General features: G+C 45.7%; 2 protein-coding genes across 2 annotated transcripts in view; one reads left to right on the top strand and one right to left on the bottom strand.

Moving 5' to 3' along the window:
- PNCK (pregnancy up-regulated nonubiquitous CaM kinase) overlaps positions 1 to 7,340 on the bottom strand; it is a 165,454-nt gene extending 158,114 nt beyond the window's left edge. The window contains exon 1 of the mRNA XM_083159020.1: positions 7,205 to 7,340. The gene's annotated coding sequence lies outside the window, so the exon portion shown is untranslated. The remainder of the gene's footprint in view (positions 1 to 7,204) is intronic.
- Positions 6,433 to 15,889, top strand: part of SLC6A8 (solute carrier family 6 member 8) — an 80,426-nt gene continuing 70,969 nt past the window's right edge. The window contains exon 1 of the mRNA XM_083159017.1: positions 6,433 to 7,382. Within this exon, the coding sequence (XP_083015143.1) occupies positions 7,103 to 7,382 (280 nt within the window). The 5' untranslated portion in view covers positions 6,433 to 7,102. The remainder of the gene's footprint in view (positions 7,383 to 15,889) is intronic.

Here is a 15,889-nt window from a genome sequence, read left to right on the forward strand (position 1 = left end):
ATTACTCTGGAACCAAGCACCCCAAAATCATTTGAAGCCCACTTAAAAGTTCTTCAATAGGATACTGGTCTCTTGTAAATGGGTCAGTTGGTTCCAAAAGATATGGCCGGTCAAACGAGATAGCCAGTTAAAGGGAGGGGAGGGGGTGGTTTTCTCTCCCCCTCACACCAGAAAATGCAGGGACTAGGCTGGTGTAAAAGGGTCCAACCCGGGAATGTCCCTGCATGACCCTGGGACAATATTCCCTGGTAATACCCTGCATTTTCTGGTGTGAAAGGGGTATTATTTCAAATAGCCGGGACGGGCAGTGCTCTGAATACAGCTGGGCAGCCCCCCGTTCTCAGCCTGGCTGTCACTTCTGCCTGGCGGTGGCTGTCCCCCAGTTACTGCAAGCATGTATTCCCCCTTGGCAATGAGCATGTAATCCCACATGGCAACAAACATGGAACCCCAGGCAATGAGCATGTAGGTAAGCAGCACTTATGTAGCATAATTTTTAATAGGCATTATGGTGTTTGGCATAATACATAATGGACATTATGCTGTGTGGCTTAACATGTAATTGTTAGGAGTCCCAGTGGACTGCAAGACTATTATATTATATATGTATACTTGCTATACAGCCAAATGCCGTGCCGCACACAGTAGTTGTGTCCATACACACGGGACTGCCATGGCCATCCCTATCATTGTAAACTGCTGTGTGCGGCACGGCTTCCTGGCCATACAGGGTTTCGCCACCCAGCAGGAGCCAGAGCGCGTGAAATAGCCCGAACAGGAACAGGTTCACAGGTCACAGGCAAGCTACAGCAGTACAGACACGAGTGAGAAAGCTATAACTGGCCCTGAGCTCAGGGCAAATACAGCTTTTTAAAACCAGCACAGACCAATCGCCGCAGCACACAGAGACAGGCCCCTCAATTATCAATATGTGCTGCAGCTGGGAATGGCATTCTGAGAACAGCCCAGTCCAGCTGATTACACCAGCTGGAACTGCTCTCAGAAACCACAGTTCTGCAGGCAGAACCCAACAGCAGCACCTCTGGCCACCCATAGGTACTGCAGACCAAGAAATGACAGCAGCACCTCTGGCCACACAGAGGTACTGCAAGCTGAACATAACAACAGCAGCACCTCTGTGTAACCAGAGGTACCACAGACCAAACAAGACATAAATGGCAGTCCTGACATAGGGCCTTATTCTAGTTCATTCTTAGAGGCAAATTCCTTCTTACCTGGACAAAACCATGTGCACTGCAGGGGGGCAGATGTAACAGGTGCAGATAGAATTAGATTTGGTGAGTTATTTGGTTTCTGTGCAGGGAAAATACTGACTGCTTTATTTTTACACTGCACTATAGATTTCACTTTGAAGTAAAACCCCAACCAAATCTAATTCTCTCTGCACAAGTAACATCTGTCCCACCTGCAGTGCACATGGTTTTGTCCATCTAAGAAGTATTTTGTCGGAAAGAGTGAACTAGAATAAGGCCCATAGTTACATAGTAGATAAGGCTGAATAAAGACTTGTGTCCATCGAGTTCAACCTAGGTTTTAATAGCTTATCCCTTGTAAAAGACAGAATATGATTCTTAATAGTACCCTTGTACTAGTAACAGCAGCACCTCTGTGTAACCAGAGGTACCGCAAACCAAACAAGACATAAATGGCAGTCCTGACAGTAATGGGCATTATGGTGTAAATTTTTAATGCTCGCCTTTGGCAGGCAATGTCCCTGTTTATGAAGCATATTGTGAATTTTGATTTAATCTCTGTGGCATTATGTGAATTTTGGCACAATCCATGTAACATTATATGAATTTTGGTTCAATCCGTGTGGCATTATGTGAATTTTGGCACAATCCATGTGGCATTATGTGAATTTTGGCTCAATCCATGTGGCATTATGTGAATTTTGGCTCAATCCGTGAGGCATTATGTGAATTTAGGCACAATCCATGTGGCATTATGTAAATTTTGGCTCATTCCATTTGGCATCATGTGTAAGGGGCAAGTATAATGGGGTCTAGTATTTGTTGCATAATGTTGCATATGGTGTGGTACACTACACTCAGGGACACGCCCACTTTTGAGTGGCGCACGCACAACTACATCCTTCACTTTTTTTGCCAAGGTGGGCCTGTGTATTTTAAACGCCAGGGCCTATTTTTAATGCCATTCTCGCCCTCTCTCTGCTCTCCTCTATCTCGCTGCTCCCTTGGCATGTACACTGGCACCACTAACACCCTTCCCATCTCAAACCCTCTCCTATTATGGTGCCCCCCCCTGTCATTTTCTCCTGGATCCGCCCCTGCGCCTGTGTGAAACTCTTAGGCACTGGGTAAGACCATCACTGCGAAGAGGGTTGGGGGTGGGGGGGGGGGGGTATAGTTGCTAATGCTTTAAAGATCCAGCAGGGTGCCTAGCAGACAGAAGCCTCCAAGTGAAGCCCATATGGATTGCCCAATATTATATAGTGGTTGGCCTAGCAGGGGTACAAGCATTCTGTGGACAAGAAAGAGGTTACTCATACATACAAGAGCATTTATATAAAGTTTCCAGGGTTTAAATGAGTGATCAGTTGCACGTCCCATGTGTGTGGTTCATCATATACAACAACAACAACGCTATATAAGATGTTCTATGTTGATGAAAACACTTTCTTAATTGACAAGGGATGCACAACAAGTAGAAAAAATGTTGTAGTGGCTAGAATTACTGCCTCATGGAATTGAGGTAATGGGTTCAACTGTGTGGAGTTTGTATTTTCTCCCCGTGCTTGGGTCCGTTTCCCCCGGGTAAGAATTGCACAGCTTGCACATGGTCAAAAAGCAGCTGCCAGGCTATTACCTAACCATCCCTGCTCCAGCCACATTGCACCCATTCTCTGCTTACTTCACTGGCTTTCCTGTAAGATGGGGGATTGTTTTTAAGATTGGCTTACTGACTTTCAAAGCCCTTCATGACCAGAGCCCAAAGTACTTGAAGCAGCTTGGCGATCTGCAGAGGATGGACTATTAACTGTACCAAGAATCTGCCCTAAACCCTTCTGGGGGGGTTGAGATTTCAGCTTTGTGGCTCCAACTTATCCCCGCACAGTGCAAGAGGCCTCCACTGTGGATTCCTTCAAAAATAGACTCAAGACTTTCTTGTTCTCTCAAGCATTTCTCTAATATTCACTGTTAAGCGTGTTCTCTTTTTTATCCTGTAAAGGCAAATTTAAAGCACTTTAAATCCTATTGGTAGAAAAGTGCTATATAAATAACACTTATTATTATTTATAATTACTCCAACCCTAATTTGCATAAGTCACGCCCCCTTTCGGGTACTTGCGCGTGTCCCTATTCTTCCCATGTAAGTAAGTGTATGTACATGGGCAGACTGGACAGTTCTTATCTGCCGTCAATTCTATGTTTCTATGTAATACCCCATTCACACCAGAAATGCAGGGACAAACCCGGGAATTCAGTTCCCGGGACAAGCAGGGACATTCCCGGGTTTGGACCCATTCACACCAGAAATGTCCCTGCATTTTCTGGTGTGAGAAGGGGGCGGGAAGGAGGCGGGCAGTCGGAGGGCAGGCGGCGAGAATACTCACCCCAGTTGCTGGTCCTCCGTGCAGGCCAGGGATCCACACAGGCGGCGGCGCAAATGACAGGACAGGCTGCGGATGAAGAGGACGCAGCTCTCCGGCGTCCTCACTGCCGCCGGAGAACTGCGTCATCATCATCCACTGGCTGTCCCGTCATTTGCGCCCGCCGCCTGCGTGGATTCCCGTCCAGATAGCACACCGAGGACACGGCAACCCGGGTAAGTATAACCTGTACCTTTCACACCAGCCAGGTCCCCGGGTTGAACCCGGGAACAACCCTGGTACCGAACCCGGGAACAACCCTGGTACCTAGCCGGGTGGAAATTTGCCCGGGATTTTGTCCCGGGAACCTTTCACACCAGCGCTAGTACCGGGTTGTTCCCGGACTCAACCCGGGAATTTAGGCTGGTGTGAATGGGGTATATCAGGGCAGATAGAAGGATGTATGCCTCCAGGGCCTGAATCAGGGGCATTGCTGTTGTGTGCACAATTGCCTCTTTGTTTTATTCAATTATTTTTATTTATTTACTTTCATACCGCAAAGGGTTTTATAGATAATGGGTGAGATTTAATATGATGAGAGATTCAGAAAGTGAGAGATTTTTTATTAAAGTGCCAATCATTTACACTGCAAACCTAGTTTGATTTTGAAGTGTAAAAGATTGCCGCTTTTAAAAACGGGAGATTTATTACCAAATCTCTGAATCTCTCATTCTATTAAATCTCACCCATTACTTCATCAATGACATGACTCCCTACGCCTGTGGAGCTTACACTCTACATTCAAAATCACATAAAGTCACACTAAGGTATATGAAGATCGTTACCCTGAAACGAAACAGGAGTACCCAATGGAAACCCACTCAAACTCTACACAGATAGAGCTCTGGTCTGGACTGAGGCAGCAGTCTTCAAGATGGTTTTACAATTGTTTCAGTAAAGCTGTGACGGACGTGGTTGTTTGTGAGCAAGTGCCCTCTGGTGGAGTCAGAGAAACCGCATGCAGACAGAACCCACAGCTCCAAATGCTACATGGGCCACTATGTGGCAATAACACAAAAGCTAAAACTGTAACATGTCTATTTTATTATGGCAACTGTGGGGCGACAATCAGGTTTTTTCATTCGCTATTTGGATAACAGTCTTACAGGTCTCCAAATGGTTTTTGATTAACCCTTTGAGTCCAAAGTGAATTTGTCAAAATGGGTGTAAAACTTGCCAAGCAAACATTTTTATTCATCACAATGACCTGTAATGTTACCTTATATAGGGAATATAATCTTTATACACAACATTTTTTATTTGAATTTCTATAACAAATGTGAGTGATGCTGGCAATTTTAGTGGATATTTTGAACATCTCTCGCAGAGATGTTGGCACTCAAAGGGTTAAAAATACCTGTCATAATCAGTGAAGCTGCCTTGTAATGGTTTATTTGTGTATACAGTATACTGTGTGTAATATATATATATATATATATATATATATATATATATATATATATATATATATATATATATATATATATATATATATATACACACACATACATAAACACACATACATACACACACACATATACATACCGGACTGTGTATTCTACTGATTAAACAAGATTTTAAAAAAGCAGTTCCTCTAATGCTGGAGGTGTTTAATATCCTTTAGCAAACAAAATATATTTATCTTATATAATTGAGTTACCAGCAATAACAAGTTTAGATTCAAAAAGAAAAATCAATCAAAGTCTTTACTTAAAGCGTTTACTAAGATGGGAGATTCTATTGAAGATGGGATGTTGGCAACTAATCAGATTCTATTATCTTCTAGAAGGTGCTAAATGAATAAGTAGATTCTGATTGGTTGCCCATAGCAACATCCTGTCATAATAAATAAATCCTATTGTACACTATTTATCATATGGACACAATGACAGATACAAATCAAACATCATTCGTTAGCACAATGCCTGAAAGAGCTCAGTGGGGATGGGTTATATGGGGTTATTCAGATTTTATTTGCGCTGGCATGGGGGAGCGATGTTTGGCGTCTGCGCATGCGCATAGCATGGTCAGACGCTTGGTGTGAGCAGGCTTGGCAAACTGCTTGTTCGCAATCGGGTTTCCACCTAGAAGTGTGGGCGGGAGGCATGGGGCAGTGGTGAGGGGTCGCGCCCACGGGAACGCCCAGCGTTTCATAGGCGTTCACGTGTAAATGCGCCTGTAACGTGGGGGGGGGGGGGTGGGCAGATGATATCAGCGGATGTCAGTTGCCTGCCCGCTTCCCGTACAGGGCGCCCGCAGACCTGACACCACAGAGTTGTCTTAGGTCTGCAAGTGCTTGCAAAATCATTCAATGGTCGGCGACCATGGAATGATTTTGTCCCCGCATGCAATGGATGTACATGCAAAACATAAATTTGCATGCGTGCAGGGAAATTCGTCGTATGAAGCGGGGCAGCCAGTAGTGCGGATGGCGGGCGGCGTTTAATTGCTGAAATTCGCAGCTTTGCGTGTGGAACAGAATAAGGGCCATTATGCAGTGTGGTAAATACATATAAATATAATTAATATAAACCTACAGTGTATCCTTCTCTATGCAAGTGTACATAAGGAGACTCTAAGAGGATGCTACCGGAGGGTACTCGCTGGGCTGTACTTGCCCTGTGATGCAGTTTGTCATCCTCCCACCTTCTTGTGTATCCCACTCCATACATGAATTTCCCAAAATAGAAACCACGTGAGGTCCTCTCTGTGCTCACTGACAGCAGAAGGGATTTACCCAGCTGGCTCAATGTGATTCAATAGGAAAGAACCAGTAAGGACTCAGGAGGGGAGGAGTGGAGCCCAGCAAAGGCACCCAGACACATTGACAGAGGGATTGGCTGTACAGGGGCAGCAAGGATAGGAGGCACAGCAGCAGATGCAGAAGGTACAAGGCAGAGGAGGAGAGGGAAGGCGAGAGAGGAGGGATTAAGGGAGGAGAACACAGTGACTTCATCCAGTCCTTTCCTTTTAAGCCTCAGGGTGCAGGAGAGTGTGCTATAGAAATCTCTGCAGCACAACTGAGGAAGAGCTGACTACAGGCTGAATTACACTGCAGTTTCTGCTGGCTTGTGTTGGGCTTGTGCATCTCACCGATCCCCTCCAAATTTCCTGACTCTTCGTCAGCCACCGCTGTAACCCCATGAGATTCTTCCGGCTTACCTTTAAGTGCTTTGTGGACGGTTTCTGACTTTCTCCCCAGCTCTCCCCTTATATTTTCTATCCTTTTTGGGGTTTTTTTTTCCCCTCCACACACAAATCTCAATTGCCAAATTGCTTGATTTTTCTATTTTCATTTCTAGTACTGTTTTTTTTATATATAGTATTATTTATTACAAGGGGGTGGGGGTGGGGGGTTGCCAGGGCCAGAGGTAGGTTCTATAGTCAGGGGAGCGAGGAGCAAGGAACCGGGGTGGGTGTGTTGGTCCCATTTGAGTGAGGGTTAAAGAGCCGGACGTTGGGCTGAGGATGGATAAGAGGAGCATGTCCTTGGAGAATGGCAGCTACAAAGTAAACCTGGAGGAGAAAAATGGACAACTCATCCCCAGCGGGAATGGACATCTTACTGACCTGTCTCATAATGGATCGATCAAGGGTGGCATCGTCTTCCCCCCAAAGACCAGGAATGCCATTCCCGAGAGAGACACGTGGACTCGACAGATGGATTTTATAATGTCTTGTGTGGGCTTTGCTGTTGGACTCGGAAACGTGTGGAGATTCCCCTACCTGTGTTACAAGAATGGAGGAGGTGAGCATGTGTAAAGTCACAGGATCTGAAATAAGTACATCATAGATGGTCCGATCTTTAGCAAATCTATGTACACAGTCCATTCTTTGGACTAGCAGCAGTGGCCAGACTCAGGGGTACATTTATTAAGCTCGTGAAGTGATAAAGTGCCTGGTTTTTATCACCGGCCAATCAGCTCCTACCTGTCATTTTTCAAACCAAGTCTGTAACTTCCCAGTTAGGAGCTGATTGGACGGTGATAAAAACACTTGATCACTTCACCGAGCTTAATAAATCTGGCCATCAGTCCTCAAGGACCCCTAACATGTTTTCCAGGTCGCCTCTGGATTTTTAGAATGTGACACTTGGCGATACACAACCTACCTGGAAAACATGACCTGCTAGGGTTCCTTGTGTGGTGAATTTGGGAAACACTGCTTTAGAGTATGCCCTCATGTAGGGGGTCTGCCTTAAGTAGCTTGCTTACCCAAATCATTGGCAGTGTCTTCAGTCTATATTTAAGCAGCTATCCTGCCCTGACCTTTACCCTTACTCCAGTCTCCTCTCCCTTCTATGCTAAGACAACTAGTCAGCAAAGTCTTTCCGAACACCTTCTGAAGACTCTGAAGATGTGCCGTGGTGGCTGCATAGACAGTACTGCCTTATAAATGGGTTAAAAACAGTTATTTTTATATTAAAGGACTATTTGTTGGGGTGTATCTGTCCCATACATATATTTAAGAATTTTCAGATGTAATTTTCAGATGTTCTTTCAAGTACAAAAACAAATAGGCCAAAGTTCAAGAACAAGTTCAAACCAAGTTTAGCCTCCAGCCGCATGCGTTGTGGGTATACTGACAATTAAAGCACATTTAGATTTCCTAGCGTAATAGCTACTAAGGCAATGCCAGTAACGTATCATGTGGCTCATAAGCTCAGAGACACATAGACGTTCATGGAAGTTACACTCAGCTATACAGAAGGATTAAATATTGCAGCTAGTGTAGTAAATTACATTTTTGTGTAACAAAGTCAATACAGCTTTTGTATAGTGATCCTGCGCAACTCTTCAAACTAGGACCCTTATTCTGGTTCACTCACAAAGGCAAATTTCTTTTCAAATGGACAAAACCATGTGCACTGCAGGTGGGGCAGATGTAACATGTGCAGAGAGAATTTGATATGAGTGAGTTATTTTGTTTCTGTGCAGGGTAAATACTGCAATCTAGATCTCGCTTTGAAGTAAAAGCCCACCCAAATCTAATTCTCTCTGCACATGATACATCTGCCCCCCTGCAGTGCACATGGTTTTGTCCATCTAAGAAGGAATTTTCCTCTAAGAGTGAACTAGAATAAGGCCCCTAGATCCAATAAAAACTTCTGGTCATATAACAATTATGTGGCAGTAACTACTAATTGATACATTGCACTGTACACTTATCTTTCCTCTGTCACTGGCAGCAATAACAACCTAGCACTGGGAGAAGCTTTAAAACAAACACTGGACTACTGTAGCTGTAATGTTATTGCACAGTGGTACAGGGTATGTTAGAATGACCTTCAGACAAATAAGATTATCTGTTCAAAGGCTATGTATGTAGCCTTTGTGTGTGTGTGTGTGTGTGTGTGTGTGTATGTATGTATGTATGTTTATTTTTTGTTATGTTTTTCATCTTGGTGACTTTCACTTTGGACGACTGTTCACAAGATTGGTATTTATTTTGCCTTGCTTGCAAAATCATCAAAAATGATCAAACTCTATCATCATCATAAACAAACACGCAAACTGTGACATGCAGGAAGCTCGTGGACATGTATTCCCCACATTACCTCTAGTCGTAAACGATGTCCTTCCTTAAAAGGGGAGGTCTGGCCACTATAAAAAGCAACAGTGTCATTTGCTGGTGCAGAGACACTTGTGGTATGGACTCATTCTTCCAGTGGTGCAAGGGTTAAGATGCTCCTCTCCAGTTTCTACTGTCTGGACTCTGCTGCTGCGTTGTATCCTGGCGTCCAGCAGTATCGATATCAGAAGCATCCTCTTATGCGCAGCGCACCTGCGTCTTGCTGATGCGTATGCGTTCAAGGCAGGACGGAAATAAACGCAGAGGCAGCAGTGGCCGAGTGTGGACAGGGAGGGAAACCTCTCTGCTCTATATAATCAACAATGTTTAATTGGTCACCTCACCACTGACCAGAAAGTTAAGGGCTCATACCCTGTCTTTATCCAGCCATCCAAAGTTAGTGGCCGGGGATAAAGGGACTATGGGACCATATCAGACTTGTTCAAATAGGTCCAAATTCGGCCCTGTCTCCGATTTAGGGGTCTGTCATGCGCAAACCCCCGGAGTGAACGCCTTTGGGGCGAGATTCTCTATTACAGAAATGCGGTAAAAACCCCGTTATCGGGGTTTTTACCGCATTTCTGTATTCTCTAACCTCCCTCCGCAGTGTCACCGCTGCGGAGGGAATCGCCAGCAAAAGCTGGTGGTTCCCTGCAGAAGCCTATGGGCTTCTTACCGCAGCGGTGTGTGAGGGATCCGTCACGGATCCCTCCCAGCATGCCCGGGGGCCGGCGCGTCAGTCTGCGCATGCGCAGACGGACTGTCGGGTCATAGACCCGGAAGTCCAGCAACGGCGCCGCATCGCAAGGGACAGCTCTTACCGCAAGAGCTGTCCCTTGCGTTAATGACCGCATATTTTAGAGAATATGCGGTCATTAGAAATGCGGTGGCCGGCGAAGAGGGCTGCGGATTTTAGAGAATCCCGCCCATAGTGAGTTATACACTTGCTGGGGCATTTGCTACATGATGGACAGGCAGGGGGGCTGGCACCTAGTGTTTTACGGGCGTGCCCACAAAAACGGTAGGCACTCCCACAGAAGCGCTGGACAGACACCTGAAAACACAGGGGTGCTCCTGTCTACTCGGGACGGGCAGCTGACGTCACATTACATCAGTGCCCGCCCCCTGTTTTGAGGGAAAACGGGCATCTGAAAAGTAAGTATAGACTTACTTTCATACCAAAGGGTGAAAAAATAATTCGATGGTGAGTGACCATCAAATGATTTTTCCTCCGTGCGGCCGAATGTGAGTGGATGTGTAAGCGTAAAATCCGCTTGCATGGTATAGCATGGTTTCAGCTGGGGGGAGGAGGGGGGGTACATGTGCCTGGCGGGGCAGTCTGAATCAGGCCCTATATGCCAATCTATAGCACATTCCTGCACAATGATAAGGATACATCTGCCTGTACTGCTGCCCTTCGCAGTAACTAGCATGACCTTGATCATAAAAGAAGCATTTAGCAGTATCTGGAAATCATTGCTGGTGGGAATGTGACCGTAGCTATTATACATATTATATATTATACATATTATGGCCCCTATTCTGATCAGATCGCTCCCCTGCGTGTTTGACTGCATGTGTATACATTTTTATGCGCTTGGTGTAAGCGGGCACTGCAAACTGCATGTTTAGCATCCTATTGGGCGTGCGGGATACCTCCCTCCCTCCCACCTGTTCTGCCAGCTGCCCGCACAAACTATATTTTTTCACAGGGTGTGGCCATAGCCCTCCAATAACCATGCCCCTCCCGGTGGCTAAACTACAACTCCTGGCACTTGTTTGAGGCAGATTACTATAGTGTGAGTGCTTAGCTGCACAGTGAAGCACTCGCCCAATACCATCTTCCCCATGGCTGTGCAGCCTAGCTGCGCAGCCCTGCCATGTTTGGGGTGGTAGTGGCTGTGTATGTGATGTCACACAGGCAGAGCCGGCCTTAGGTATAGGCAAACTAGGCAATTGCCTAGGGCATTTGGAATACCTAGGGGCATCAGCAGCTTCTGCTGATTAAAATGATATGCAGCATGCCTATATTCTGTGTGTGAGCCTGTATCTGCATATGAAATAGTGTATTCATGTAAATCACTGTAACATAGTATATTCTGTATGCAGGTAGAGCCACAGTCGCACACAGAATATAGACATGCCGCATATTATTTTAATCATTGGAAGCTCCTTGTGTGTGCTGGTCATAACAATGCAAATAATACAAATTTTCAGCAAAAAAGGCACCCAACGTTATCAGAACTGGCCAGGAGCTGCATGGCCTATTGAGGCAAGATGTATGAGGAAACATCTGTATCCAAGCAGAGGTCACAGTGTTAGCGGCTGTGCGAGTGCTGTCTGCGGGTGGGTTGGATGTGCAATAGCGTTTGGCATATGTGTAAGGGGCATTATGTGTGTCATGTATAAACGCATTATTAATGTGAGACATGTTTAACAGGCATTATGTGTGTCATGTGTATAAGGGCATTAATAATGTGCAACATATGTGTAAGGGGCATTATGTGTATGAAGAGCAGTAATAAAGGTTGGCATAATGTGTAAGGGGCATTATGTTTATATGGACATTAATAATGTGTGTCATATGTAAGGGGCATTACTGTGTGGTATTATCAGCGGTGCCGAGAGAAAGGGGTAGGGAGTACAAATTACCCAGGCCAAAATCTGATGGAAGGGCCCAGTGGGGGCCCTGGGCCTCCTCCCCTCCTCCCCTTAAGTGACAGTAGCAGCTGAAGCTCTTCTTCTCTGCCCAGCACACACTGATTTGTGCTGAGTTGCAGTGTGGCCATGGAGGTGCTTAAAATACAATATTTTTTTTCTAAGGGTATAATGTGAATAATGTGAGCAGCATGTATATAAGGTAAAGTGGTATTAACGTGAACGTGATGTAACGTGAATAAGGGACACCATCGCATGATATAATGTGAATAAAGTTGCACTACTGTGTGGCATAATTTGAATTGGGGGTACTATTGTGTGGCCATGCCCCTTCCCAGCAAGAACACACCCCTGTTTGGGCTGCGCACCGAATGTGTGCACTGTTTCTATTTAAAATATTGCGGGTAGGAGCACCAGAATGATGACTGCTATGATGAGGGTTGATGGTGCTGGGAAATGGGGGCCGGGCGGAACTAATGTCGGTGCTAGGGGGCACCAGCCAAAATCTTGCCTAGGGCATCAGTTAGGCTGGGGCCGGCTCTGCACACAGGCATCACGGCCCTCAACCCAGGCAGTCTGAAATCTGAACGGACATACACTGTCTGGACTGCTCCCACAAAATGCTGCATGGTTGCCAGCACTGAACCCGGCCTTTGTTGCCTATTACATTTACCTGATCCCGGTTAAGCAACCGATGCTGGCAGGAGAAATACAATAACATTTTTACCATACATTCTTTAGTTGAGCTAAGAATAATATACTTAGAACCTATGTGTGAGAAACAGCAGTAAATAGTATAAAAGTAGATATATGTTTGCCATTGATTTATGAGTGAGTGCTTGTTATGGTTACAGCCACTGTAATGCTTGTGACTGCACATGATTTTATGTGCGTGCTTATGGTAGGTTGAAGACAAGGACAGAAGTATTGTAGTCTATGGAGTCAATCAGATAGCTGCTTGCTATATTTCAAATTTCCCATGAGAATGACCATAAAAGCTCTTGCAGATAATTGTTTATCATGGGTACAAGCATACAGTATGTGCTGTATCAGTGGCTCAGTGGATAATATTGCTGCTTCTGTGCTTGGGGACACTCTCATGGTAGAACTTTATATTGTCCCCCAGAGACAAAATGATCCCTAATGTATGAGATTCTGTGATTGGATATTTTAGACTGTAAATTCCAATAGAGCAGGGACTGATGCGAATAATTCAGCAGCCGATTTATGGAATGATATATCCATAACTATCAAGGATCCTCCAGATGTACCATTGAGGTATTGCAGGAGATCTCCAATAACTGCCATGGTGGCCCCATTTCCAGCTGAAAAGCAAACTATGGAGACACTATGCAGTCGGATTTAGCCAACTCTGGGATGTCCGATAACTAACACCCTCTAGAGTTGTTGTTAGCCTACCAATCAGACTATCTGTTATATTTTAGAAGGGGATAAACATATAAGAAGTCAATTCTGATTGGTTGCTATGGGCAACATCATATCTTCAATAGAACTCTATTGTATCCTAAGAGCTACTGTAATGGGTTTCCGTGGACTATGATGCCATCAAACTAAAATGCAGCAACCCTTCCAGAACTCCCAGTCATTCCTGGGTGGTTAGTCAAGTATGAGCAATGGCTATATACCATGAACTTGTCCTGCATTGCCTTGTACCATAAGTTTTTCTTGACAATTGTTTGTGTAGTCTGTAAGGCACGTCAGAGCTTTTGTGTATAAGTAAAAGATAATAATAATTAACTGTTAAACCATCACCTATGTGCCTGTGCATTATGACATTAGGCAAAGCCCTGCAGTTTTCTGCTGATTGTCAGAGCTGCCTGTATCTGATTCCCAATCACAGTAGAGAATCCATGACACTCGCTGCACTATTCACGTAACCTGCCTAGCAGAACTAACACGAGTTATCCATTAACTAGTGATATCGCACAACTTGCACATATGCGACAGTAGATAAGAAGCAAAGACAGTTCTGAGGAATGAGTCACCTTGGAATGGATGAGGTGTGTGGGAATTTAAAAGTATGGCACATCTGGGGATGTGCTGCAGTGACTGGGACATATGGGGATGTGCTGCAGTGACTGTGGGGCACCTGGGGTTGTGCTGCAGTGACTGTGGGGTATCTGGGGATGTGCTGCAGTGACTGTGGGGCATCTTGGGATGTGCTGCAGTGACTGTGGGGCATCTGGGGATCATGTGCTGCAGTGACTATGTATGGGGCATCTGGGGATGTGCTACAGTGAGTATGAGTCATCTGGGGATGTGCAAAAGTTAGTATGGGTCATCTGGGGATGTGCTACAGTGAGTATGAGTCATCTGGGGATGTGCTACAGTGTGTATGAGTCATCTGGGGATGTGCTACAGTGAGTATGGGGCATCTGGGGATGTGCTACAGTGTGTATGAGTCATCTGGGGATGTGCTACAGTGAGTATGGGGCATCTGGGGATTGCTACAGTGAGTATGAGTCATCTGGGGATGTGCTACAGTGTGTATGAGTCATCTGGGGATGTGCTACAGTGAGTATGGGGCATCTGGGGATTGCTACAGTGAGTATGAGTCATCTGGGGATGTGCTACAGTGAGTATGGGGCATCTGGGGATGTGCTACAGTGAGTATGGGGCATCTGGGGATGTGCTACAGTGAGTATGGGGCATCTGCGGATGTGCTACAGTGAGTATGAGTCATCTGGGGATGTGCTACAGTGAGTATGAGTCATCTGGGGATGTGTTACAGTGAGTATGGGGCATCTGGGGATGTGCTACAGTGAGTATGGGGCATCTGGGGATGTGTTACAGTGAGTATGGGGCATCTGGGCATGTGCTACAGTGAGTATGGGGCATCTGGGCATGTGCTACAGTGAGTATGGGGCATCTGGGCATGTGCTACAGTGAGTATGGGGCATCTGGGCATGTGTTACAGTGAGTATGGGGCATCTGGGCATGTGCTACAGTGAGTATGGGGCATCTGGGCATGTGCTACAGTGAGTATGGGGCATCTGGGCATGTGCTACAGTGAGTATGAGTCATCTGGGGATGTGCTACAGTGAGTATGGGGCATCTGGGGATGTGCTACAGTGAGTATGGGGCATCTGAGGATGTGCTACAGTGAGTATGAGTCATCTGGGGATGTGCTACAGTGAGTATGGGGCATCTAGGGATGTGCTACAGTGAGTATGGGGCATCTGGGGATGTGCTACAGTGAGTATGGGGCATCTGGGCATGTGTTGCAGTGAGTGTGGGGCATCTGGGCATGTGTTGTAGTGAACTTGGGGCATCTGGGCTGTAGTGGGAGCAAAAATGGAACTTATATTGTTAATAACTACATGTGTATATGTGATCAAGGCAGCCATCAGGGGGGAACTGCGGGCAATCCCAGACAGAAAGGTGGCCCATGGATGGAGTGTACAGTATAAAGTATAATTTGGTCTGACCCGCATACGGTCACTTGGTCAACCACTGAAGGTCAACATGCATGAAGGGCAACATGTCTGAAGGTCGACATGGGCTTAGGTCGACAGTGATATTAGGTCTACACATGCATTAGGTCGACATGGGTTTTTCACTTTTTTTTTAAGCAGATACTGTATGTGCCAACAGGAGGTATTTCATGCCCTACCATCCACTAGGGCGTGGTTGGAGAACAAAATACACGAGGCACCGTAACTGAACCATTGCAAGCGCAGCGGTGCTCTTTTTTAGTGTCTGTGTCGGCATTTGAGATAAAAAAGTGAAAAATCTCATGTCCACCTTTTGACCTTACCCAGGTTGACCTAATGACCCAGTCGACCTAACCCCATGCTGACCCTATGACCCATACCCTTCTGACCAGGCATTCCAGGTGATAGACAAAGCGAAGGGGGCCCCTGTCTATTTTGGCAGTCCTGGGCCCCACAATTTAGGACGACAGCTCTGATGGGGGCAGATGTATTAAGCCTGGTGAAGTGATAAAGTGGAAGGTGATAACGGTTACGGTATAAATGGTAGGCAGGTTGACAGTCATTAGGTCGA

Source organism: Crinia signifera, chromosome 9, assembly GCF_055691185.1.
Source record: "Crinia signifera chromosome 9, ASM5569118v1, whole genome shotgun sequence".
NCBI lineage: Eukaryota > Metazoa > Chordata > Amphibia > Anura > Myobatrachidae > Crinia > Crinia signifera.